This window comes from Perissodus microlepis, chromosome 11, assembly GCF_051167445.1.
Source record: "Perissodus microlepis isolate ML-2025 ecotype Zambia chromosome 11, ASM5116744v1, whole genome shotgun sequence".
Classification (NCBI taxonomy): domain Eukaryota; kingdom Metazoa; phylum Chordata; class Actinopteri; order Cichliformes; family Cichlidae; genus Perissodus; species Perissodus microlepis.
The window spans coordinates 36,416,052-36,442,936 of record NC_140471.1 but is presented as its reverse complement, the minus strand read 5'-3'; the positions used below and the strand labels follow the sequence as shown (position 1 = coordinate 36,442,936).

Below are 26,885 nucleotides of genomic sequence, written 5' to 3'. Positions count from 1 at the left end.
ATACATTATTAGCAAACAAAGTATCACGATACTACACAGTATCGATTTTTTCCCCCACCCCTAATATGAATGTGTGCAGACGTTTGTCTAAAGCTTACAGTTAGTGGGGTGTTTGTTGTGAAGTCTGGAGCCTCCTAGTGGAAGAAAAGACACATCACAGTCTGTGTGAGGGTGGCCTTTATTATCAGGAACTTTGAATCATGTTTACTGGTTCATCATTCGATGGGATCCCAGGTGGCAGTTGTCAGAGAGTAAGTTGTAGTTGGGTCCTCCAGCACCCACGAAGTCTGAAACTGTCTTTGAACCCTGGAATTCTCTAGAACTGACAGGCTGCAGACAAAATCGAGACAGAAGGTCAGAAAGAATCAAAAGTAAATGTTTGGATTAAAACTCTCACTGAAAGTTTCACGTCAACACAAATTCCAAGAAGAATCAGCGTGCAGGAAATAAAGTGTCTGTTTGTAATCGGGAGTCTGCAGGATCTCGTTTTGGTTTGATGTCAAACATCTTTCACTTTGGTCTGGTTCCAATGGTTTCTGTTGGCCACCAGTATACACACCAGCAACAAGCTGAAGGTATTTACTCTTTTTGTTTGTTTTTCCTGACTGTTTGTGGACTTGTTGAACACAATAGAGCCATGTTTCAGAGTTTATGATTAGACTGTAATTAAATGGACATGCTAGTTGTATGTTTAAAGTTTACCCTCCAGGCCGAGCTCCTGTGTCGAGCATCAGTCACGACCGTCTGAGAGGATAATCCGAATCCGCCTCCTTTATGGATCAGCCACTGAGAGCCATCATCTAACGTCACCCTACAAAAGAACGAGAGGTTTGAAGATGCTGCTCTTTGATTTTCATGTTGACGGCTGTCAGAACAATGTTTGTTATTCCAGCACATGTGACGTGTCGACCTCAGTTGGTCTAACACATCTGCTTGCTTTCTGGAATCTAAACAACTTTGCACAATGAAATCACAACAGCACAGTGATCAGAACGATGCATTTAAGGGTTTCAGCTGTTTGTACAAACTGGAATATGCATTAAAAAAGCTCCACTGTTGTCTTAATGGAACAGTATGAGGTTTGTGCCGCCATCCAAAGAAAACATCTGGAGCTTTTGTTTGTTATGTTTCAGAATTAAAGTCAAAATAACTAATGAACTTCAAAAGCATTGAGATTATTAGTTTCAACTTCTGTTTGTTTGTGGAAATGTTTCTGTGTTCAGTGCGGACCGACCGAACCCCGGAGTGGCTGAGTGGTCCCAGTATAATTGACGTCCCCTCCAGCGGCCTCTTCATCCTCTCAGCCGTCATCACCGGCGAGTTGTAGAGACGGGTCAGGTCCTGACCGGACCGGTCGTAGTTGTAGTTGCTGTACCCGGCTGACAGAAGGAAACGGGAGGTTTATTGAAACTATGCTCTACAAACATCACACAGCACCACTGCGAGCGGCGTTAAGCCACACGGCGCTTAAACAAATCAAATACTCACGGCCGGACGAGGCGTCCACAGTCAGAGCCAGCAGAGTCAGCGCAGAGAGCAGCGCTTTGAGGGAAGCCATCGCGGGTTTGTCTCAGTCACAGACGTGCAGCTGAAGTTTTATAGTCCTGACAGCGTGACGGTCTCCCCTCTGCGCTCGTGTTTGTCTCTTGGCAGCAACAGGTACAGAGCAAACAAGAATTTAAATGAGCATAAAAGTGCATGATATAAAATCATAAAAGAAATATTAACTAGAGGGAAACACAAGATTGAATAAGTGGGTTTTTAGTCGTGATTTGAACAGTGCAATGGAATCAGATGCGTGGAGGTCGAGAGGAAGGTTATTCCACAGTACCGGGGCAGCCAGAGCAAACGCACAGTCACCCCGGGACTTCAGCCGAGATCTGGGTTGGGTCAGAAGTAGTTGAGTGGCAGATCTGAGTGTTCTAGCAGGAGTATGTGGTTTGAGAAGTTCACTAAGATAACTTGGCGCTAATTTATTAATAGTTTTGAATGTAAGGAGTAATATTTTAAATTAAATACGGTACTTTATGGGCAGCCAATGCAAGCTAGCTAGGACAGGAGTAATAGGGCAAAGTTTCCTGGTACCAGTCAAGAGGCGGGCTGCTGCGTTTTGGACTGTTTGCAGTCTAAGAAGAAGAGAAGAGGGAAGACCGTAGTACAGGAGTTACAATAATCCAGGATATGACCATGTTTTAATTGTTGGTGATTTAAAAGGACTTCCTCGCCCTTATCGACACTCAGTGGGTGAGCGAGCCAACTCATGGAAAAGGTCACACACTCGATCTGGTGCTGTCAAACGGCCTGAATGTTTGAAATCAAAGACTGTGGGATCATTTCCCTGTGATGTTTAATATGATGTTGTGTAATCCGGAGTTGAACAGCGAGTCAGTTAAATGCATTGACCGCTCTTCACTTTTCCTTTCATTATCTCTGCTCTTTACGATGCCAACCTACCCGTTAAAGAGCTCGCTAACCTGTAACCCTAACGTACTCTAGGATGAGTGACTCTGCTGCTCCACTCAGGACTAAACGCAGTAAATCATCAGCCTTGGCTGAAATAACCCACCTACGCTCTCAGTCGTCACACAGAGAGAAAGTAGAAGAAGGACAAACTCCAGGTGTCTTCGGGCATCCTACACAACTACTTATCAAAATATCAGGTCACTTTTAAAGCTGCAAAATCTGCTTTTCTGTCCAACGTCCTTTCTACCAACACTCACAAGCCCCGAGTTCTCTTTAATATTTGTAATTAACCCCGGTGCCACTGTTCCTACAGAGGCCTCCTCTGCACTTTGTGGAAACTTTGCAATACTCCGCTTTAAGGTCTCCACATTCACAGGCAGTGTTAGACCTAGATCCACCTTCTAAGTGCTCTACTGTTTTTCAGCAGTTTGAGTCTGGGACTTTCATTGTCTTACAGGAAGTAATCAATCAATTCATATGAGCTCAAATTGTGGTCATAAATATTTTGTACTTGTAAATCAGGATTTGTATGTGTAAAAAGAATTTGTGTGGACTTAGCCAAAAAAATCCGTGTGAAACTCTGCACTCAAGTTTCAAGTTACAAGTACGAATTTTGACCCGGTTTTTCTCCCTTTCGTCTGATTGGCCAATGTCATGTCAATCACAAATTTAACTATCCAATCAGAGAACAGGTGGGTTTGGCTATTGGAGGGGTGTTTCATGGAGCTTCAGGTCCTTGAAGGGAATAAATGCCCTTTTACATGCCAGCCCAGCGTTTTCCTTCATCACCACGAAGGAAAACAGTCTGTGGTCGTCCGAGTTTGGTGATTTTTGTGTCACAGGTCTACGTGTTTAATACAGGGACCTCCACAGCCTTTTCAACAGCGCTGCAAACCTCAGGGGGGCAGTGTTGTGGAAATGACAGTCTTCACTAGTGGGGATACTTACAAAGCTTTCTTCGTTATGAATTAGCATACAGGTTTTTAGTGAATATTTGAAGAACCAGCAAAAAAACCCAGAAACTCTTGTAGAGGACATAAAGTCAGAGATAAAAACGACAAGGAGCAGGTGCATCTAGTACAGGTAGAGCTGCTGCAAAAACCCACAGAGCCCAGCAGCCAGCAACAAATTCTGGATCCTTTTAGTTAGCAGTTAGCATTAGCAGCACATGCTGCGTCCGATGTGAAAGGACCTTTATGCTGCGCACTGTGACTCACAGCAATGGTCCTGGGTCAGCCCTGACTTTGTGTTAAACTAATCCTAAAGTAATAATGGTGTTTCTAACCACTGATATACCACAACTTTATCCTTTCAACAGCTGCTGAAAGTTAGGGGACCTAGCTGCTATCATTTACATAGAGATCCTCCAGCTTCAAACTGTATCACCCTTCAAGGACCTGCAGCTCAAAAAAGCAAACCCATCTGTTCTCTGATTGGATAGTTAAATTTGTGATTGACATGACATTGGCCAATCAGATGAAAGGAAGAAAAATAGGGTCAAAATTCGTACTTGTAACTTGAAGCTTGAGTGCAGAGTTTCACACGGATTTTTTGGCTAAGTCCACACACAAATCTTTTTTACACGTACAAATCCTGATTTACAAGTACAAAATATTTATGACCACAATTTGAGCCCATAAATTAAGACCTTCCAATTCCCCTCAGGATGTCCTCCCTTCCCACCTTTTCAAGGAAGCTCTTAATGTTATTGAGCCTAGTATTTTACTTTTAATTAATGCTTCCTTGTCATTAGGTTGTGTACCAGCTGCTTTCAAACATGCTGTTGTGCAAACCAAAAAAAAACAAAAATCTTGATCCAAATGTTCTTTCTAACTACAGGCCAATTTTGGAAACTCCTAAATTTTGGAAGAGGTTGTTTTCAGGCACTTTGTGACATTTCTGAAGAGTTCCAGTCTGGTTTTAAATCTCGTCACAGTGCTGAGACGGCACCTTTACGAGTTTTTATTGACCTTTTTACTGTTGGCTCGGGTTGTTCTGCTGTTTTAGTCCTTTCAGATTTGACTGAGCCTTTGACACAGTTGATCATAACATTCGTTTATTGAGACTTGAACACGTTGTTGGTCTTAAGTCACAGTTTTATGATGGTTTAAATCATACCTGTCAGAGCGGTCTTTTTCTGTTGCTATTAGAGAATACTCCTCCTAGTGTGGTGTACCACCTCCTGCTTGTCATCATTCCCAGACTGCAAGAAATTTCAGAGTGTTTTTAAATCGCTCTTAGAAATTAGATAAGAAAGTGTCCACAGGTGAGAAGATCCGTTTTTATCAGCTACCTGAAATTGCCAAGACGAAGCCTCATCTTTCCCTTAAAGATTTAGAAAAACATATTCATGCCTTCATCACCTCTGCAGCTCTCTTTATTTGAGCATTGAACACTTAGTCCGAAATGCAGCTTTTAACAGCTGTTAGAAGTCATGATCACATCACTCCAGTTTTATATGAAGTGGCTGCATTATTAGCTTATTACCTGTTAGCTAACGGTGCCACGAGAGAAAATGAGTGACATCAAGAAAAGAAGCAAAATCTGGAACCGTTTCAATTTCATTAACAGTAGGCAGAGTGTAGAGTCTGCAAGAAAAGGATATCATATAGAGCCACAAACAACCTGCGCAGGCACCTGAGAACTGTCCACCCATCAGTGCAATGGGAAGATAAAACACAGTCAGTTGAGTGTGATATCAATGAAGGTGCCAGTGTGTCAACTGCAACTGCTGCTGCTGCTGCATCTGGAGCATCTTGCAGTACACACCACAACCACCTAAACCAACCCAGAGCTCTATGAGACCCAGCAAGACAGAACTCAGCTGATAAAGACCTGCAAACATGACTGCACTTTATTTCCAACTATTTTCAGTTGCGGATGTTAAAGGATTCAGAAAAAATATTCATTTTGTGGATAATTTTATATTGTTGTTGATAATAAATTAACGAAAGCAACAAAACAACCTGAAGAGCCGGTTGTGAGCTGAAAGAGCCGGCTCCCTAAAACCCCCAGAATTCCCATCACTAGTGCCGGTGTTTCCAGATGAGTCTTCAATCCCGCCCACTCACATTTCAAAATTATCAACTGCAGAAGAGTGGGCGGAGCTTCATATCTGACAGGAAATTACCTCACTAGTGAAGTCTTTATTAGAAGAAAAGAAAATTTGAAAACATTTTAAATGTAAATAAAACACTCACTCACATTTTTTAAATGCCCAACAAATTCATTATTTTTAAATCAAATTGTTTTTTTAAAATGTTTAAAATGTTTATGTAATGTTTGAAAGAGGAAATAAAAGCAACCACAAAAACAACAAAGCAATGAAACAAAAACGTCGAGGCCATTTTACTTTTATTCCATTGTCTCCTCTCAGAATCAGTCCAGCTGTTATATCAGACTCCTGCCTTCTAATGTCTTTATGTTTGGGGTCAAACTGACCTGAAACCTTCCAAACACGACTGCCATATCATTTAAATAAATCAGTAAAATTAACTTAATTTCTTAAGTAGCAGGTACTTAATATGCAAAATAGTTAAACTTGTTTAAAAATAACAAGTTAAATTAAACTTAAATTGAACAAAATGTAAAATGAACTGAGTATAAATGTTTTTTAAAAATCAAGTTTACATCACTTAATTTATTTAAGTACCTTGAGCGTTTGGGTTTACAGTGCGGTGGTCGTGGCACTCCCAGATGGCAGCAGCCTCCCCAACACACCTCAAACACCGAGGTTAAAATATTTGCAGGTGATTTGAATGTTCTGGCTGATTTGTGTAAGCGCAGCATAAAGTCCCATATTTCTTTCCCAAGGAGGTCAAAGTTGCAGCTTCCTGCCATCAGGTGTACAGTGAGTTATTGTGCTGATCGACAAAGACTTCCTGGCTGCCGAACAGGCTGGAGCTGCTGGAGCTGACGCCACCGATCGCGGGCAGGTAGGAATGATGGAGGATGGGCAGCTGGACCGACAGACGGCGCCGCATGCTGACAGAAATCACAGACAGGAAGAGAAGCAGTAAAACTTCTTCCACTTCAAATATTCACGCGCCTCTAATGTGTCATTTTTCTGTTAAATACATTTATTAAGGACACTGATTGGCTTAAGTTTATATTTATGCAAGAAAACTGCACTGAAATTTGAAAAATGTCATTATTCACAGAAATATGTTAATCTTCAGATGAGGACTGGGCGCTGTGGGAATGCTACTAAGTAACCCCAGCAGAAGGGGTTACATGAAGGGGATCTCTGGAATATTTGATACCCAACATGCAGACTGACGGCGAAACATCTGGTAACTCGGTGTACCAACATCGGCAAGATGTAAATGCTGTCACAAGTAGAGGTCGATAAGGTACAACACAAATTCTACAGCAAGGGGGAGCCAGTGTTCACAGAGATGCTTGATGAACAGTCACAAGGAGTAGCATCGAGAAGGAAACTAGAGGCCAGGATCAAGGTAGAACGGAGCAATTTCGTCAGCTATCAGAGCTGCAGAAAGGTGTGATGAAGAAAAGGACACCTAAGAAGTACAGCAAGCAGTCCATACCTGAGGCCTTGGAAACTGCCAAGCAAAGACTCACAGCTTTGGCTAAAGAGGTGCGCCAGAGAGATCGAAAGCAGGAGAATAAACCAGCTGTTCTCCACAGACCCGTCCAAGGTGTACTCTCAGTGGCAGGGGACCAATATGAGAACAGCACCACCAAGGCTGGAGACGGAGCAATACTGGAAGAGCATATGGGTGAAGGACACAGAACATAACAAGAAGGCCTTAGTGGATCTAAGAGCAGAGCATGGCAACCTCCCTGAACAGGGACCAGTGACCATCACAGTGGCAGACATACCAAAAAGGGTCTCCAGTATGATGAGTTGGACATGACAGACACCTATACTGGCGAAAGAAGCTGACTGCACTCCATTAGCATCAATTAGCACAAACGAACTGCCTGCTAATCAATGAGAGACGCCTGGAATGGCTAACTGAAGGCGGGACACTCCTGATGCCAAAGGAGCCCAGAAGGAACTGGCCCATCCAACTACCGGCCAATAACCTGACTCAGTACCATGTGGAAGAACCTGCGAGGCATCATAGTGGCTAAGATGAACAGACACATGGCTCAATACGTGAATGGAGAAACACCAGCTACTAGCAGACCGAGCAGTCACCCAAGACTGCAAGACCAGACTGACCAACCTGTGCACGGTTTGACTTCAAGAAGGCCCATGACTCGATGCCCCACACTGCCTAATGCCAAGACCTGTACAAGATCAACAGGACCCTGAGAGCCTTCATCAGGAACTCAGTGGGGATGTGGCGTACAACACTAGAGGCCAACTCACCATCAAGTGTGGGATCTACCAAGGAGATGCTCTGTCCCCACTGCTGTTCTGCATAGGCCTGAACCCCCTCAGTGAGATCATTGACAAGACTGGCTACGGATACCGACTACGGAGTGGAGCAGTTGTCAGACACCTCCTGTACATGGATGACATCAAGCTGCATGCCAAGAGTGAACGAGACATCGATTCACTGATCCACACCACCAGGATCTACAGCAATGACATCGGGATGTCGTTCGGGCTGGAGAAGTGTAGTCGGATGGTAACAAAGAGAGGGAAGGTAGTCAGAACTTCCAGAAGTGCAATCCCATAGACACAGAGGACAGCTACAAGTACCTGGGCATCCCACAGATGGATGGGAACCATGAAGAGGTCGCTAGGAAAGCTGCAACTACCAAGTTCCTGCAGAGGGTCAGGCAGGTCCTGAAATAGACGCCACTAACATCAAAACAAGGAAGCTCCTCACCATGCATGGAGGGTTTCACCCTAAAGCCAGCACCCTGAGGCTGTACACTAAGTGAAAAGAAGGACGTGGAGGCAGTAAGCGTCAGTACCACAGGATGAGACAACTAACATACACAATCAGGAAGATGGCCCCAACCGACCGCGTGCTCAGTGAGCCAAGATCCTGTGGGACTTCCAGATAATGTCAATGTAATTATCGATACACGTTTGACTTTAAAGACACATGAGCAAGAAAATGTTTGCTATGTTTCCCTCAGATGTTTTGTGTGTTGGACTCACTGTTCGGGTGAGTTGATGTCTTTCAGGGTTGAAGCTTCGCTCTCGCTGTTTCTGTTTTTCGCACAGATCTGAGCTTCATGAGTCACTGATCCGATTTCGGCTGCTTCACGGGAAAAATGCTTTTATCTACTTATCAGGAATCACACGCAGACAGAGTACATATGTTTAACTCTCAGAGCGAGTGATGATTACCGTGTTTGTCTCTCATCAGACGCTGAAACATCCCAGATGTCTCAGAAAGCTCCATTCTGATGATTTCTATTTCCACATCCAGCTGCAAACAAACAAACCCACACACATAAAAAGCCACATCTGGGAATAAGACATTAAAATCCAACAAATATTTAATGAAGAGCAGACAGCTTCTGTCTCAGTGAAGTTCCATTTAAGTAGTTAAACACACTTAAGCCTATAATTTGCTATAGCTCCGCCTCTCTACTCCACCACAGTGAGTTTTAAATAACAGATCAAAGTCCAGATGTTCAACTTTAATTTAAGGAATTAAAAAAAAAACTTTGCATGAACTGTTCAGTAATTAGAGACATTTTCTTACACCGATCTCTGTTTTCAGAGGACACTGCCAGAGGCAGTGCAGGTCTTTCCTGCAGCACCTTCAGCTGGTTTGTGTGTCTCTGCCTTCATTTTTGTATTTAATAACTCTACTGCACTAAGAACATCTGGATGACTTGTATATGGCAGAAAACCCCATTTCATGCCTTAAGAAACTCTTGGGTTGCTTTGTGCAGTTTGCGTTGCTCGTTATCCACGTGCACTGTGAAGCTCTGTGTGAATGTGAGCAGAGAGTTCAGCCCTGTGCACTTCACAGTTCAGCCCACTGCTTCTATCAGCGGTCACATCAGCAGTAAACACCAGTGAGCTGGCTCCAGGCAGCCATACATGCCCGTATCATCACGCTGCCTCCGCCATCGTGAGTGTAACCAGCGGTTTGCAGCTTGCTGTGAACTTCATGAAGCTGTTTCCTGCTTGTAGACTCTGACAATGACACGCCACCTCTTTCAAAGTGTTCTTGGCTTGGTTACATTTTGTGATGTTTGTGTGTGAAAGCGATAAAATACTAATTCAATACTTTGAATAAACTTCAGTGATTTTATCTGCTTCATTTCCCCTGAAATAACAGGATCAAAGTGAAGCTGCTCATTGGTCCAATAAAGTTTAACTCTCAGCGTCAGTGACTGTGGAAGCCTGCACTTCACTCACGTCTTCATTATTAGATTTAAAATCTATGTGTGGTAGAAGTTTTTGATAGTTTTGATTGTGTACAGATGCAAAACGACAAAAACTGTCTTTGTCCAACTAATTATGGATCTAAGTGGAAGTGGAGAAAAAGCTCGCCAAATCTTCAAACTTCATCAAATCTAATTTGAAGGAAGGAAAAACAGGCGTCGGTTATAAAAACTTTTCCTTCTGTGTTGTGCTTCTATTCTCTCGCTGCGGCTGACTGTTCACAAAGGCTGGTGTAACGCTTCACCTGTGCACTTTCACTCCTGAGCTGCTGATTCAACCTGCTCAGCTGATCTTCATCTTCCTGTGCAGCATCACCCTGCAGCCCGGACGCCTGCTGCAGGCCGCCGCCGCTCCAGCACACAAACACAATCTGCAAGTAGACAAAAGGTCAGTCATCATCCTTCATGCGTGATGAAGGAGGAGCCACGAAAACAGTGGTGTCTGCGGCTGTCTGCGACCTAACAGCTGACTGCCCTTCAGCCTGTCATGGCCTCCTGTTGGGTAACATTTGCTCATTGCCATAGAAAACAAGCAAGAGTCCAACACGCAGCATCGGTCCTGCCAGATGTGCAACATCTGTTGGTGTGACCTAAACTGCGGACAGCAGATCTCTCGATCGTGAGTCTTTTACCCTCAGCGGGTTTGCGTTTGACTCAAAGTCTAAATGAAAGAATGAAAATACGAGGCGTGATGCTGACCTTCGGTCCGAACCACCCGCTCAGGATGAAGAGGTTGCAGCAGAGGATGAGGATGCTGCTCACACAGAACTGAACTGGAGGATTGTGGGACATCAGCAGCGATCCCGACACTCCCGACACGCTGAACGCCGTCAGGGCAAACGTGCTCAGCGCCAGGTGTTTGCCGCTGCCCGCCGGCTCGCTGACCTCTGCGGTCCAGATGTTCAGGGCCAGGAAACATCCGAGAAGCTGAAGACAAAACATCAGGTTTTAGCAAAGCGCAGAAATCCAGTGACCCTGCTGATGAGCTGCTGATGCTCTGATCCTGCAGCTCTCAGTCTTGGACTCTGTTAAACTTGGATCACAACTGCCATAAAAATCTGGTTTCAATCAGCTGATGATTAACAGCTTTAAAACTGGAAAGGTTTCAACATTACTGATATTGGAGCTACATCTTTGTTATTTTTGTTCTGAAACATCAAAAAACAAACTCAAACTGAGAAATCTGTGAGAACACAATCACTGATTGGGGGGGGTTTCAGCTCATTCAGCTGCTGATGTTGGCTGGGATCAGCTGACCTGCTGGGACCGGCTGAGCTTGACACTGTGATGCATTTTAAAAAATAAAAATAATAGTAGTTCTTAAAGATTGCAACTTGGCCTAAACTGCAGCGTAACATCAGATATTTGATAAGAACTTTGTAGAGTCTGACCAGCAGAGGTGCTTTGTATCCACAGACCACAGTGAGCCACAGCTCCATGTTAACACTGCTGCAGCGTTCAGAGTACGGCCGGATGATGATGTCCTCCTCAGCAGCGTCGCCCTGAAAGACCAGAACAGTTGGTTTGCGTCAGTCCACACAAACAAATGATCTTTTACATCTACAGCAGGGGCCTCGGTCCACTCTGCAGCAGTATGGCTGCATATGGATGGATTTCTCAAAGCAGTAAAACAGTAAATATATTTTTATTTCTAATTTTCAGTAAATCACTGACTGATAAACAATAGTGGTGATGAAAGCTCAGATGTCATGTTTTTTGCGAAGACTGCATTTCCCATCAGCCCCTTTGCTGTGATTTACAATAAATATTTGCATTTAAAGACCTCTGTGTTGTGCTGAAGCACCACCCATCTGAGGGGGTCCAGGATTTGCCAGGAGGTTAAAACAAGCGTGTCCACCAGGAATAACCAGAATATGACGCATCCTGCTGACGGCGCTCGGCTCTGCTGTGGGACGTACAGAGAAACACCGACAGAAACAAGACTTCAGGGATTTCATAGTTTTATAGTCTGAGGTTCACAGGAGTTCAGAAACTACGAGCAGACTGTAGCAGCTGATTTACCTTCTGATTGATGCTGCACACCGAGTAGACCCTCCACGTTTCAGTGAAGAGCGCAGCGAAGCCCACAGTGTGCCCCACGGCGAGAGTCCACAGACGGACCTGCAGGGCGGGACCCAGAATATCATTTTATCATCTCTTACAGTTAGTGAAACCTCCAGCAATCATAAACTGCAGTTCATCTAACATCCAGCAGAGGCAGGAGTGAGGCCGGGTACGCCCCCATCCTCCCACAGTTTAAGGTGTGAATGTGAGGTGAATGGTTGTGTGTCTCTGTGTGCGACACACTGGCGACCAGTTCAGGGTGTGCCTGCTGGGATGGATGGATAGACAGATATTAAGGAGGAATTTTCATAATTTATTATGATTATTAAATATTTCAAGGAGCACCTTTCACACATCACAACATACTTTAATCCTTTTTGCATCACCCTGAGTGAAAAACTGCTCTGCATGTCTTCGTGATTGAGTTAAACTCTCTGGTAAAAACTCCAAACCACAAATACTCGATTTTTCCAGCCTCGTGCCGTTTCTGGGACAGAGCTGTGTGTTTTCAGTTCGCGGTTGCCGTGTAAGACTCAGGTCAGGCGGAACTCACAGAACAAAGAACCCCAAACATCCAGTCCGACAGCGAGGCTTCGTCCAGGCCGGAGATCAGCACCGAGGAGGAGGAGAGCAGGACGCCCAGCAGGAGCAGCTCGTCCTGGGATGCACCGCCCGAGCCGAGCCACCTGCAGGCAGAGAGCGCTCAGTTTCTCACCGTTTGCTGTAACGTGTCGGTGAACTTACAGACGTCGTACCGGTGTTTGCGGTTGACGATGACGAAGAAAAGGACGATCAGAGCGATGATGATGGTCACACCGGCAGCTGATGATATGACGATGTACAGGAGGAGGCTGATGTGACGGTGCTGCAGAAGGACAGCAGGCTGGTCTTTAGCTGGTCCTGGACCTGCAGCATCAGCACATCTGATCAGTGTTTATCTTTGGTTCATCGTCACCGAGCCGCAGGTCGGCTTTATCGGTGCAATTCACCGCAGCTTTACAGCAAAAACAAACGGTTTACAGCTCATTTTAACTCTTCATCTCTTCAGTGTCACTTCCAGTTTTGATGCCTTTCAAAATAAAATGTAAGTTTAGTTTCTGACCTTTGAACCTGAGCAGGTGGTGCATCAGGCGGAGTTGTTGGGTGCTGGTATTGAACTCCCCCACCAGGACACCACTGCTGACTGAGCACACACACACATCATGGATTCATCATGGACTGACGGTGATATAGCACAAAATCATTGTTTACATCAAATTAACTTTGGGATCTTTGGCACCTTGAAACTGGAGCAGCTCGATCGACGTCATTCTCTCCCCGTTCCGAAAGAAAACCGGACCCTGAAAGCACAGACATGTTCACGGTGAGGCGCACACCGGGAAAAAGGAGACTTGGTCTTCAAGCCTTTCAGCTGGACGTCTACGCTCTGTTTTGAAAGGCCTGATGACCACGTGCTCTCAGTGACGCTCGTTACTGTGTGTCTGCTCACTGTGACTCCTTCGAACCGCGTGCTTCTCACGGCCTCCAGCAACATCCTCGCCACCTCCTCCTCGCTGACCGTCACGTTCCTCCGAGGGCTGTATTTCTCTCTCTGCTTCGCCGCCTCCGTCGCCTGGCTCAGAGCTTTGGCAACGACCCAAACGGCATCATAGGCGAAGGAGTGCAGCGAGCTGACCTCTGACCCCTCCTGGATCAGCTGCCTGAGATAGGAGTCCTGGTAGTCCTGAGGAGTCTGCAGGACAAGGCCACCATTAAAGGACCTGCTTTATTCTAAGGATGATCAAAAGTCCAAAAGTTGTCCTTTGATTAAAGCTCAGTTTGGTTCTTCTCCTGTGAAGAGTGCTATATCTAAATAAAAGTTATTATATTTGCATTATCATTACTGTTATTTCAGGCTAACTCTCCATCTGTCCTGCATGGATTCGGGGGGCTGTGAGGAACCTGAAGCCGTAACCTGCAGTTCCACTAATGACCACTTGAGGCCGACTTTGAGTGAGTCAGTGCCCATAAATTTGACTCCCATGTTTTTGGCTTCATTTGTAGATGAAACCCTCACAGTCTGTAGGTTCAGTTTGCTAAAAAGCTCCTCCCTCGTATCCCAACGTAATCATTTCTCGCTCCAACAGCCAACAAAGCCAGTCTGAGGGAGAGCAGTGGCCTAAACCGCTGCCTGCGGCTCTACAAGCCTGACTGTTGCATGTTTGTTTCAGTGCAAACTGTTTCTGACCCGTCCAGAGACTCCCGGCGTGTTGGCGTTGCCGAGCTCTCGGACCCGCAGCCGGATGGACCCGTCTGCCGCCACCAGGAGGCTGTTGGCCGTACAGCCAGAGAACTTCCACCCCAGCCTCCACCCAGCTGCTCCTCCGCCAGCTACGATCCACTGGTACCGAGCTCCAAACAGGTTCAGTCTGTACGCCTGAGGGTTCAAGAAAACAGGCTCTTATTATCCACCAGGTCAGGTCCGTGTCCATCACAGGCTTCTACGCAAAAATCTGGAAAAGCCAGAAATGTTATTACAGAAAACCTGGAAGATTAAAAGGCCCTTAAAGTGTGTCCACATACTTTTGGCTCTGTAGAGTACTTACACAGCAGAACACCTCAGACACAGACTCATCTTCCAGCTGTGCGATGATGATGCGAACGTCCTCATCCTTCAAAATAAGAGCGAGTAATAATCCTTGAGTTTGGGATGAGGCTCAGCTGCTTTGACGGCACTAAGAGACTGAAGTGAGCAAAAGTAAAGGGACGCCTGTACCTTCAGTTTCTTCAGGCGGCCGCAGACGTCTCCAGAGAGGCTTTCTGTGACGGCGACGTGAACGCCGGCTCTCAGCAGCTGTCTGATCAGATCCTTCTTCATCTGCACAAATAAAAGTAGTCAGACGTCTCACAGCTGCTTCATCATGAGGAAGGCTCGACGCACCACGGCTGTTATTCCCTAACATTCACAGACCCGTCCCTGTGAGTACTTCATAAGTGAAAAAACTGCAAGTTCATTTTAAGCCTTAAAGGTTTCCTCAGAATTCAGATTCCTTCAACTTAAACCGGCCGGTTAGTTTGACCCACATTGAAAATAAGAAACAACATAAAAGGCAGAAGAGACAAAGTACTCACACGTGAATCTGAAAACAAAGAATTTCTTTCTTTAAAAACATGACTAAGATTGTTTTATTATCCACCCCTCCTACTCTCCTGGCTCCTGTTTTTAGATTTTAGTGCAGCTACGATTCAGAGAAATGAAATAAATATAAGAGGCACTGATGATGTTGGTTAATTCCACGACATCAGAGTTTCATGAAAATCTTCATTATTTCAGAGTCACCACTATAGACTGTATATAAAAGATGGACATGGCTATTGTGACGTCAGCCCCTGGTTACCAACAGCCTGTTTCTGAAGGTTCAGCTGTTTTCATCATTGAGATCTTAAGTTTTCAAGGTGGAGGTGAGAGGCCGGAGGACACGGCGCGCTCTCGCGGTAAAGGATTGGTAACCAGAATGCAACGCCGCATTAATTCCAGCCCTCCTGACATTCAGGAGAACCAGCAGGTCATCAGAAAGATGTTCAGTGAGTTCAGAGATCAGGTGCACCGTAGTTTCATGTTCTCATAGACCAGTAAACACGCCCCCTGCTGGGCATTAGAAAGAGTGCATGCTTAAGGCTGAAGCTATGCCCCACGTTCACCTCGGAGAGTCTGGGTCCTTCCTGCGTGACCACGCTGACTCTGGTCCACTTGTAGCGCTGCAGCAGCTTCACGGCGGCCTGGTTCAGCGCTCGGTCTGACGGCACCGTGCTGAACAGGTTTCTGTACAACTTCCTGTTGGACAGGCCGGGAGCCGAGGCCGCAAAAGACACCTGGGAAAGCAGAAGTTACCTGTCATATACACGGCTGCATTACGTCACCACTGTGAGGCTGAGGTCAGCACCTGCACCAGGCCGAGCGCCGGAAGAGCGCGAGCGATGAGCGCCGTTACAGGTGGACACACCCCTCCAAACAGCAGCAGGTACTTTGGCCCCGCCCACATGGCATCAAACAGGGCTTTGAGCGCTTTAGCAGGGTCGCACTGGAAGACAGGTGAGAATAGATGTGACACGGGGCCGAGTTCATGCATGTTTCAGCTGCGAGAACATGGAGCAGAGGTTCAACGGAAACATCATTCAGCTTTGCAGCACCACCTGTGCCAGGTGTAGGCTTCCAAAAATGGACCTGAATATGACCTGAAATATTTTTAGAAGTCCAAAAAGGTTGATTCTGTTCATGTGGACGTCTTCAAACACTTCATCATCACCCAAGTTCTTCAGTCTCAGCTGACTGCAGGTTCTACTGAGTGTCCGCGTCAGCGTGACGGCTGTGAGGTCAGTTCCTTTATCATTAATATGCACATTTTCATGACCACTGGTCAAAGGTCACGAGCAGCGCTCGCAGATAGTTGGGGAATGGCTCCAAAAACATCACTGAAAACGTCCAGATGAACAGAATTACTTTTGGGACGTCCTCACCTGGATGACGCATCAAGAAACTTTTTGGATAACTTTTCCTTTTACGTTCAGATCTTTTAGTTGTTTGTTCATTACATGCATGTGGTCGCTTTAGAGTCCACATCTGAAAAACGTGCATGTTTGATAGTTTCAGAGACACAACGAGGCTGAGAGTAAAATCAGCTGCTACGGATCTGTTTTTGGTGGAAAGTTAAAGAATGTATTTATTTATTGATTTATGTTTTGCTTTGCAGTGTGAAATTCTGCAGTGAAAGAAAAAGAGAATAAAAACAGACGTATTTGTTCCAACACGGGAAAAAAGATCAATTAGAAAATTGCCCATATTTAATAGCCTTTGCAGATATTCCTGTTTCCCAGGGTCCCTGAATGCACCATGAACTATAAACCGTAAATAAACACGGGCACAGCTTCTGAGTGAAGCTAACGCTGAACTTCTTTTAACTTTAACTTTCTTTATATGACCAGCAGATGGCGACCCATCTAATTATACAGACGTTCATGAGCTCTGAGCTCAGTAACACTTTCCTGGTCTAAAACACGCTTTTTTAAAAATTATTGTCCCATTAGAGTTTAAAAAGGACCAGAGAGCAGGAGCTGGAGCCTGGTGAGCACGTGCTGTTGCTCAATCATCTCGTCTGGTTTCAAGAAGCTAAAGCAGTCTTTAGAACAGAGTTGTGCCCCCATAGAGGCAGCGAATCACCAGGTCTGAGACCCACCTGTGAGTCCAGCCGCTGGAGCTGGATCTCGTAGTTCCCCAGCGGTGGCGGTTGTTTCTTTAGGTCCTGCAGAGCCAGTCTTACAGCCGGAGCCACGTCTGCCGTCAGATTCTCCCCGCCCAACCTGGAGCTGCCCGGCATCAGCCACAGCATGGGCAGAGGGTGCCGACCCTGAGCCGGCTCCAGCCCCATCGTCAGCCAGAAGACCAGGAGCAACCCCAACCCCTCCTGTACCCGTCCAAACCGACCCATTCCCCACGCCGGCCGCAGACGGCTGCAGGAATACTCCGAGTAATCCTCTTGTGCTGTAAGCAGCTGAGAGCCTGAGGAGGCCGACCGAAGAGATAAAAGGATCAAGAGCAACACAAGATGCCACCGGGATCACCAGCAGACTGCTCTCACACACACACACACACACACACACACACACACACACACACACACACACACACAGCTTCAAGCCTGCATGCTGAACTCAGGGAGGCAGATTCAAAGGGTTGTACGGAGAACAGCAGAGTTCAACAAGCTCAGTTTCTCTTTGAATCCACTTCCTGTTTGGTTCTGTGGTCCCGGGTCAGTGTCACTTCCTGTCCCCGCCCTCTTTAGTTTCACTTTTGTTCAGTTACCTGGTCAGCATACACACCTCCCCGGCAGCTGCATGTCGGCACTCCTTATGTGCCATCGTGTGACCCGGTTTCTTCACTGTGCCGACCGCCTCCACCTGCTCGGCTCCTGCTTTGGATTAAAGATTTAGATTTTGTAAACCTGTAAAGGAGACGACAGCTGGTCAACCTCCTGAGATGAACTCCAGGCTTTGGTCCTCAATTCCAGTGCCTTTATTTGTAAAACACCAAATCCCACCAACAGTTACCAGGGCCGGTGTCCTGCAGGTTTTAGATCTGACCCTGGGTCAACACACCTGCATGACACGATTAGTTTGTTACCAGACCTCTGAAGAACTGCAAGACATGCTAAGGAGGTCATTTAGCCGTTTAAACCAGCTGACACATCTAAAACCTGCAGGACGCCGGCCCTCGAGGCCTGGAGTTCCCCACCAAGTAAGGAAACCAGAGGGCTGCAGCTCCTCGGGGGAGGACGGATCAGTAAGTCTAGTGCAGAGTCCACAACACATGCTGTGTTTTTCTCACTTCCTGCAGATGCAACACTTATTGAAAATCCTAAAATCACCTGTTTTGTAAGGTTTCGATCACTGAACAAAATATGTGTGTGCGACCTGGGCTGCCTGTGGGATCAAACATCCAAAGCACTGACTGAACTCCGTTTTCTCTGGAAATCCAAGTAATGAAGTCCAATAAAAACAGCTCCCTGTGAGCGCCAGTTTGATGTGAGCACTGACATTTTGTGGGTTCAGCACTTACACACAGTGTGTGTGTGTGTGTGTGTGTGAGAGTGAGAGAGGTGGTAGGAAACTGTTGTTAAAGACGCAGCAATCGAGCGGCTCGTCTCCAGCCGGTCAGCCTCACGTGTCTGAACGCTCTCGTCTGACACGCACAGCTACACGCTAATGTGGAAGCTCCACGCTGAGAGCAAAGAGCTCAAACACAACAAACCTAGGCAGACACTTGATTTTTGAAGAAAGGCTAAGTAGCTAAAGCTATCCAGAGCTCAGCAACCTCGGTATGAGCAAAGGATCAAACCCGGGAGGGTGGCCGTCAGAGGCGTCAGGTAAAGGTGAGCTGCATGCAGAGAAGCTGCATCGCCCACGTTTAGCAAAGCGGCATCATTATGAAATGTGGCCCCAGCTCTGCACAGCAGGGCCTCCTCTCCATCTCTTATATCACATTATTCGGCTGGTCGCTAATTAAAAGCTAATCAAGCACAAATAAATTCAGCCGTGATCCCAGAAACTGAAATTAAAGGGAAAAAATAAACCTGTTTTACCACTTTAATAACCCACAAACAAACTTTTTCTTCTTGTAAATAAAGTTTTATTACAGACGGATGTTTTTTCTGAAGCACGTTTTTATTCTACAAACAGCAAAGTTCAGTGTGAGAAACACTCGCCTCCTGCTTTCTTATCAGCTCACACACAAATTAAACTCGGGGACTCTGAAACTTAAAGCTGATTTAACTCTGCGGGACCTCCGGTGTGAGGTCATCTTCTCAGACGTGTGCAGTTTCCACCAAACCGGCTCTTCTTAGATTCAAACGGACACAAACTCCCCGTTCGTGGTCGCAGCCGTGATGAGAGCTGCGTCTCCAGCTACGTCTTTTCAGGAGGACAAAGTTTCCGAGCTCCAAACAGCTGCTTCAGAAATCTGAATCAACTCTGTCCTTTGGCCGCCTCTCTCGACCGACCGCTCTGACGGCCGGATCCTTTCCCTCTGCCGCCACCGCCCCCTCCTCGCTTTCTCCTGTGTCCAGGTCTCTGCCCGCTGAACCCTCCGCCCTCCTCCCTGTTGGCCGCCTGCGTCCACAGGGCGTCGTAGCGGCCCGGCGCCTGGTACCCCGGCTGGTTGGAGTCCAGCGGCTCTCTGGAAAGGAGGATCCAGATAACAGGCAGGTTCCTGCTGACCGTGAGGCTGTCGAGGCCAGCGGCGGGCTCCAGCGGCTCCCACACCTCCTCCACGGTGCCGTACAGGAGCTTGGTGAGCTGGTGCAGCCCCTTCACACGCCGCTTCACGATCTCCGCGCACGTGATGGCTTTGGAGACGCCCTTCCCGCTCGCGGTGAAGACGATCTGCCTGCAGAGCGGCCGGCCCGGGGCCTCCTGCGGTGCTTCTACGCCGCCTTCCTCGGGTTGAGGTCGTACTTCCTCGTCAGCCGCTCGGGTTTTGGCCTCCATGCGGCTCAGAGCGTAGCGCAGCAGGTTGCGGATCTTGCTGCCATCTTTGACGTGGATCTCCGGCGTGTCGGCGGCGAGGCCGGGGAACGGACAGACGCACGGCTGCTCCACGGTGCGAGCTTTGCTGTAATTCTCCATCTGCAGAAACACAGACGACAGACAGACGTTACACCGACCGCGGTGCTGCAGCCGCTGTGATGGAGGCCGGCCCTGAAGCCAAGCGTGGGCCCGAGTGCAGAGCGATCTCTGTGCTCGCCGTCTAAACTTAAAGCACTTTAGCTGAGGATGGTTTGTTATCTTTTCAGATATGTGATTAAACTATGCACTTCATACTGGACATCAAAGTATATGTTGTATATTTTATACATATGTGTGCACACATACGTATATTTACATATTCAGTAATGCCCATAAATTCTACATTTGTACATATATTTACTCTCATAATTCCCATTCTTATATTTTGCACACCTCTGTTGCTTGTGAAGCTTGCACATGCGCATGTGCTGTACCAGAGTACCAGTAATGTGATGTGACAATAAAAGTGATTTAATTTTAAACACATTAGACTTCATCTGACATCTCACTCACCCTCAGAGACCCAGGTTACGTACAATCTGACAGCTGCGGTGCTTCATTGCGCACCTTGAAGGGTGGGCCTGTTTTGCCCTTGCTGGCTCGAGCGAGTTCAGGCACTATTTAAACTTGCAGACCTTACATCACATCTGTGAGTTTCCTCCTTTCCAATCCCCGTGTCACACATCCAAACCTTGATTTTAGGAGCGACTGCAGTCCAGCACATCCTCCCAGAGACGTCACATTTACCCTCCTTCCTGCTTCAAATAAACTGTATTTATACAGCAACCATTAAAGAAATAACCGTGCCTTCTGTAAGTGACAGCTCTGAACAGTGACAAAGGTCTGACAGAGCTCCTGCTGCTGTGACCCGAGCAGACACTTTCTACCTTCCTGTCCGTGTTTCAGAACCTACTCAACACCAAGCAGCTCCTCCACCCAAGTGTCCCATCTCCTGCATCATGAGGTGGAGGTTTCCTCACCAGCTGCAGGGTCACTGCTGCTCAGGCTGAATCATAGAGCTGATGCTAAGTGAGGACGCATGGCAAACATTAACTTGGTGAATGGTTTCACTGATAGGTTAGTCGGCAGATTAGTACTTCTAAAGCGGAAAATAGAAAAATATAACAATGATGTGACATCATTAGAAACAACCTGACAAAGTCATAAAGAGCTGCAGGGGTGAGAAACACACCTGTGGGGTCTGCACGGAGCTCAGTCAGGGGACAGCACGGACGCGGAGACTCAGTGCAGCCACATTTTCACCCGGTCCAGTAAAACCAGCAGGGCTCCAGTGTAGATAAGGGAGAGTTCGCGCTTATTGAGCAAACGACAGGAGAAGTTCAGCCATGAACCAGTTTGTTTCTGTTAGGGCGAAGCTTTAAACCTGTCAGAGGTTTTAACGGAGACTGGCGCGATAACTTCAAGCTGTTTTTGCGCCCTGAGGCTGGAGCCGAGCCGAGGACACTAAACTTCCCTCGGTGTGGCCGCTCAACTTTCCCGACACGCACCGCGGCTGCTCCGCTAGCTTAGCACTGCGGCGTTAGCTACAATGCTCCGAGCTAACCGGGGAAGCTAACGGAGACAAACCGCCTTCATTCACAGTCAACGTTACACGCTTATAGCTTACCGTAGTCTTCTCTCACACTACCGCATGTTTACTTCAGCTGCACCGCTTAACTCTACCGTAACACGATACGAACTGTCGTAAACTGCTGTGACGCCCTGTAGTTCAACTCTGTTCACCTGGACGTTATCAGTGGGACAAACGTTTCGTCATCATCCAGGTGACTTGTTCAGTCTCGGCTGACTGCAGGTTTCCAACCTCATAAACAGGACATCTGCATAATGACTGTGAGCTCAGTTCCTTGATCAATGATATGCAAATTATTATGACAATTGATCATCAACCACTGATCAAAGACCATTTTGCAAATATCCTGTTAAAAAAACGCAACAAATTAAAAAACCGAAACAATATGATATGTTTAATATGCTGCTGAGAATATAGAATATTCTATATTCTATATAGAATAAAGCGTATAGTATAGCTTTTATTTTGGAAAGAGCCATTTCTCTGTAATAAACTCTCTTTTCCAAAGATGAGTGATTTCTCCATCAGATAGATTTATTTTTTTAAATTACTTTGTTGTTTCAGGTCAAAGGAGCTTGCAAAGAAAAGCGTCTGGACTTCTTTAAGTTACTTGAAGACGTTTCACCTCTCATCCGAGAAGCTTCTTCAGTTCTAAGGTCAAATGGTGGAGAGTCCCAGATATAAACCTAGTGGGAGTATCCCCCCACAGAGGGACAAAAGGACCCCCTGATGATCCTCTAATCGCCTGAGCCAAGGTGTGAAACCGGGTGTGGGTCCCAATCAGCCAGAGTTTCGGGTGTGTTCATTGTGAAACCTGGCCCCACCTTATCAAGCGAATTCCTGAGGTCAGATGGCCCAGGATGTGAGTGGGCGTTAAGGCGTCTGGGAAGGGATCTCAAAACTGGATTATAGATGGCAGAGAGTTGGTGTCGTAAACCCCCGCCTCTGTTCAAAGATGGTCGCTCACAGTGGACATAGATGGCTTCTTTCACTCCTCTTTCAAACCATCTGTCCTCTCTGTCCAAAATGTGAACATTGGCATCCTCGAAAGAGTGTCCTTTATCCTTAAGATGCAGATGGACTGCTGAGTCTTGTCCTGTGGAGGTGGCTCTTCTGTGTTGTGCCATGCGCTTGTGAAGTGGCTGTTTGGTCTCTCCAATGTAGAGGTCTGGGCATTCCTCGCTGCACTGTACAGCATACACCACATTGTTAAGTCTGTGTTTTGGCGTTTTGTCTTTCGGGTGAACCAGTTTTTGTCCCTCTGTGGGGGGATACTCCCACTAGGTTTATATCTGGGACTCTCCACCATTTGACCTTAGAACTGAAGAAGCTTCTCGGATGAGAGGTGAAACGTCTTCAAGTAACTTAAAGAAGTCCAGACGCTTTTCTTTGCAAGCTCCTTTGACTACGATGACCTGGATGACTGAGAACCTTCACAGACATTTTGTTGTTTCAGCAACATTAAATTTAAAAACTGTACTTTTGAGTTAAAATATATATTTATAATTTTAATAAATGACAAATTAAAAAGGCATGAACATTTTTTGTATTGATAAAATATCGAACCGTGACACCAAAGTCTCGAACCGAACCGTGAATTTTGTGTATCATTGCACCCCTAGTAATTATATCTATAATTATAAATGTGCTATATATGAGAGCCCTGCGACAGGCTGCCGCCTCTCACCCTGTTCACACAGAATTTCTGCAGAATTTCCTCAGAAAACAAATGTTCTGCTTCCAACATGAATTCTTCCCATGCAGCTCTCTCTGTCTCACACACACACACACACACACACACACACACACACACACACACTTTCATTGTAAGAAGTGATTCATGTTTAACTCTATAGTTTCCTTTTGCTCATTAAATCTCTGTTAGTTGCTTCGGAGCTAACGTCCAAAGCAACCAAGCTTCAACTGCTTTTTACATAATTCGTTTCTAGACTGTTTGTTTGCTCTGCAGTGTTACACATTAACATAGACGAGGGGTTCGGGAACATTACAGTTAGCAGCCCTTCCTCCATGACCTCAATCAGAACCATAAGGGAAAATATGACTGAGTGGGACTGCAGAAGCTTTGTGAAGCCTTGGAGCAGCTTTTGTTTTGGACAGCAGCCTCGCTGTGATGATCCCAGCGTGGAATTCATCTGGATTCATTCAGCTTGTGTTCAGGCAGAATTTCTGCAGAATTTCCTCTGAAAACAAATATTCTCCTTCCAACATGAACACTTGCCATCCAGCCCTCTTTCTCTCACACACAGTGCTTTCCAGTGTGAGCAGGATCAGAGCAGACATGTGTTTTTAGTCTTCAGCATTCAGCCAAATAGCTGGTTAGAGTGCAAAGTTTGGGTGCAGGATTTTCAGGACTGCCTTAACCTGCAGTCTGTCTAATGGCCAGCAGGTGGAGACAGGTGATGTTAGGGCTGTTCGATATAACGACATATATCGGATGACGATATAAAAACGTCTATCGTTTCATTTTACGCTGTCGTTTGTTTTGTGGTGTCGCAAAATAAACTGTTTACAGCAATATTTTTTCATGTTCTGATGGTCACTGTAGTGGCTATATTCATTAAAGTTCTCTCTTTCTCTTATATTTAATATAACCACACTACGGACGGACAAGAGCCTGTTTTTATGCGTCGTCGTTAGCAACAACGACGGTAACACCATCGCGTGTCCGCTTGTTTATGTTCCACATAAACCTTTCACAATAAAGCTCAAGATCCTGTTGAAACTTTTCAAAATAAACTGAATCACGTGAAAGAGCAGATTATTTACAGATGAGAAGTAAAAAAGAGCCGCAGGGTGCTAAAAAATAGACCTTAGACTCAAACATTAGAACAGGCTTTTCCCCGCAGCACGCCGTGTACAAACCGGATTCCAAAAAAGTTGGAACACTAAACAAATCGTGAATAAAAACTGAATGCAATGATGTGGAGATGGCAAATGTCAATATTTTATTCAGAATAGAACATAAATCACGGAACAAAAGTTTAAACTGAGAACAGTTATCATTTTAAGGGAAAAATATGGTGATTCAAAATGTCATGGTGTCAACAAATCCCACAAAAGTTGGGACAAGGCCATTTTCACCACTGTGTGGCATCTCCCCTTCTTCTTACAACACTCCACAGACGTCTGGGGACCGAGGAGACCAGTTTCTCAAGTTTGTCTAATACAGGCCTCTAACTGTTCAATCGTCTTGGGCCTTCTTTGTCGCACCTTCCTCTTTATGATGCACCAAATGTTGTCTATAGGTGAAAGACCTGGACTGCAGATTGGCCAATTCAGGATCCTTCTCCTACGCGGCCATGATGTTGTGATTGATGCAGAATGTGGTCTGGCATTATCTTGTTGAAAAATGCAGGGTCTTCCCTGAAAGAGATGACGTCTGGATGGGAGCACATGTTGTTCTAGGACCTGAATGTATTTTTCTGCATTGATGGTGCCTTTCCACACATGGAAGCTGCCCATGCCACACGCACCCATGCGACCCCATACCATCAGAGATGCAGGCTTCTGAACTGAGCGTTGATAACAACTTGGGTTGTCCTTGTCCTCTTTGGTCCGGATGACACGGCGTCCCACATTTCCAAAAAGAACTTCGAATGGTGACTGGTCTGACCACAGAACAGTCTTCCATTTTGCCACACTCCAGTTTAAATGATCCCTGGCCCAGTGAAAACGCCTGAGCTTGTGGATCTTGCTTAGAAATGGCTTCTTCTTTGCACTGTAGAGTTTCAGCTGGCGGATGGCACGGTGGATTGTGTTCACTCACAATGGTTTCTGGAAGTATTCCTGAGCCCATTCTGTGATTTCCTTTACAGCAGCATTCCTGTTTGTGGTGCAGTGTCGTTTAAGGGCCCGGAGATCACGGGCATCCAGTAAGGGTTTACGCCCTTGACCCTTACGCACAGAGATTGTTCCAGATTCTCTGACTCTTCGGATGATGTTATGCACAGTTGATGATGATAACTGCAAAGTCTTTTTCGCTGGGTAACACCTTTCTGATATTGCTCCACTATCTTTCTGCGCAACATTGTGGGAATTGGTGATCCTCTATCCATCTTGGCTTCTGAGAGACACTGCCACTCTGAGAAGCTCTTTTTATACCCAATCAATTCAATTCAATTCAATTCAATTCAATTTTATTTATATAGCGCCAAATCACAACAAAAGTCGCCTCAAGGCGCTTCATAGATACAGAGAAAAACCCAACAATCATATGACCCCCTATGAGCAAGCACTTTGGCGACAGTGGGAAGGAAAAACTCCCTTTTAACAGGAAGAAACCTCCGGCAGAACCAGGCTCAGGGAGGGGCGGGGCCATCTGCTGTGATTGGTTGGGGTGAGAGAAGGAAGACAGGATAAAAGACATGCTGTGGAAGAGAGACAGAGGTTAATAACAGATATGATTCAATGCAGAGAGGTCTATTAATACATAGTGAGTGAGAAAGGTGACTGGAAAGGAAAAACTCAATGCATCATGGGAATCCCCCGGCAGCCTACGTCTATTGCAGCATAACTAAGGGAGGATTCAGGGTCACCTGGTCCAGCCCTAACTATATGCTTTAGCAAAAAGGAAAGTTTTAAGCCTAATCTTAAAAGTAGAGATAGTGTCTGTCTCCTGAATCCAAACTGGAAGCTGGTTCCACAGAAGAGGGGCCTGAAAACTGAAGGCTCTGCCTCCCATTCTACTTTTAAATACTCTAGGAACAACAAGTAGGCCTGCAGAGCGAGAGCGAAGTGCTCTAATAGGGTGATATGGTACTACAAGGTCATTAAGATAAGATGGGGCCTGATTATTTAAGACCTTGTATGTGAGGAGCAGGATTTTGAATTCAATTCTGGATTTAACAGGAAGCCAATGAAGGGAAGCCAAAACAGGAGAAATATGCTCTCTCCTTCTAGTCCCTGTCAGTACTCTTGCTGCAGCATTTTGGATTAGCTGAAGGCTTTTCAGGGAGTTTTTAGGACTTCCTAATAATAATGAATTACAGTCGTCCAGTCTGGAAGTAATAAATGCATGAACTAGTTTTTCAGCGTCACTCTGAGACAGGATATTTCTAATTTTAGAGATGTTGCGCAAATGGAAGAAAGCAGTCTTACATATTTGTTTAATATGTGCGTTGAAGGACATGTCCTGGTCAAAAATGACTCCAAGGTTCCTCACAGCGTTACTGGAGGCCAAGGTAATGCCATCCAGAGTATGAATCTGCTTAGATACCATATTTCTAAGATTTTCAGGGCCGAGTACAATAACCTCAGTTTTATCTGAATTAAGAAGCAGAAAGTTAGCGGCCATCCAGGTCTTTATGTCTTTAAGACATTCCTG

The 26,885-nt window shown here is 45.9% G+C and overlaps 3 protein-coding genes across 6 annotated transcripts; all 3 read right to left on the bottom strand.

The window, feature by feature from the left end:
• Nucleotides 1–189: 189 nt before the first annotated feature.
• Nucleotides 190–1,647, bottom strand: LOC146378454 (uncharacterized). The gene is made up of 4 exons (XM_084944574.1): nt 1,489–1,647; nt 1,235–1,379; nt 703–811; nt 190–330 (listed from the first exon to the last, which is right to left on the bottom strand). The coding sequence occupies exons 1-4, from the start codon at nt 1,556–1,558 to the stop codon at nt 205–207; spliced, it is 450 nt and encodes a 149-aa protein (XP_084800700.1). The 5' UTR covers nt 1,559–1,647; the 3' UTR covers nt 190–204.
• Nucleotides 1,648–5,805: 4,158 nt separating this feature from the next.
• On the bottom strand, nt 5,806–17,577 carry LOC146378453 (gamma-aminobutyric acid type B receptor subunit 2-like). Of its 3 annotated transcripts, none has more exons than XM_084944565.1 (19): nt 17,067–17,577; nt 15,777–15,914; nt 15,535–15,705; nt 14,609–14,710; nt 14,439–14,504; nt 14,081–14,269; nt 13,343–13,585; nt 13,133–13,193; nt 12,956–13,036; nt 12,609–12,759; nt 12,407–12,539; nt 11,812–11,910; nt 11,573–11,695; nt 11,181–11,291; nt 10,489–10,716; nt 10,035–10,160; nt 8,738–8,819; nt 8,546–8,648; nt 5,806–6,447 (listed from the first exon to the last, which is right to left on the bottom strand). In XM_084944565.1, the coding sequence occupies exons 1-19, from the start codon at nt 17,316–17,318 to the stop codon at nt 6,303–6,305; spliced, it is 2,604 nt and encodes an 867-aa protein (XP_084800691.1). In that variant the 5' UTR covers nt 17,319–17,577; the 3' UTR covers nt 5,806–6,302. The 3 variants fall into 3 exon arrangements, with proteins under 3 accessions (XP_084800691.1, XP_084800692.1, XP_084800693.1); XM_084944566.1 differs by having other exon boundaries at nt 8,546–8,645; XM_084944567.1 differs by having other exon boundaries at nt 11,573–11,692.
• A 1,415-nt stretch (nt 17,578–18,992) lies between these two features.
• Nucleotides 18,993–21,705, bottom strand: rpp25l (ribonuclease P/MRP 25 subunit-like). Of its 2 annotated transcripts, none has more exons than XM_084944570.1 (2): nt 21,578–21,705; nt 18,993–20,010 (listed from the first exon to the last, which is right to left on the bottom strand). In XM_084944570.1, exon 2 carries the CDS (start codon nt 20,008–20,010, stop codon nt 19,351–19,353), a length of 660 nt encoding a protein of 219 aa, XP_084800696.1. In that variant the 5' UTR covers nt 21,578–21,705; the 3' UTR covers nt 18,993–19,350. The 2 variants fall into 2 exon arrangements, with proteins under 2 accessions (XP_084800696.1, XP_084800695.1); XM_084944569.1 differs by having other exon boundaries at nt 21,143–21,701.
• Between the last annotated feature and the right edge of the window lie 5,180 nt (nt 21,706–26,885).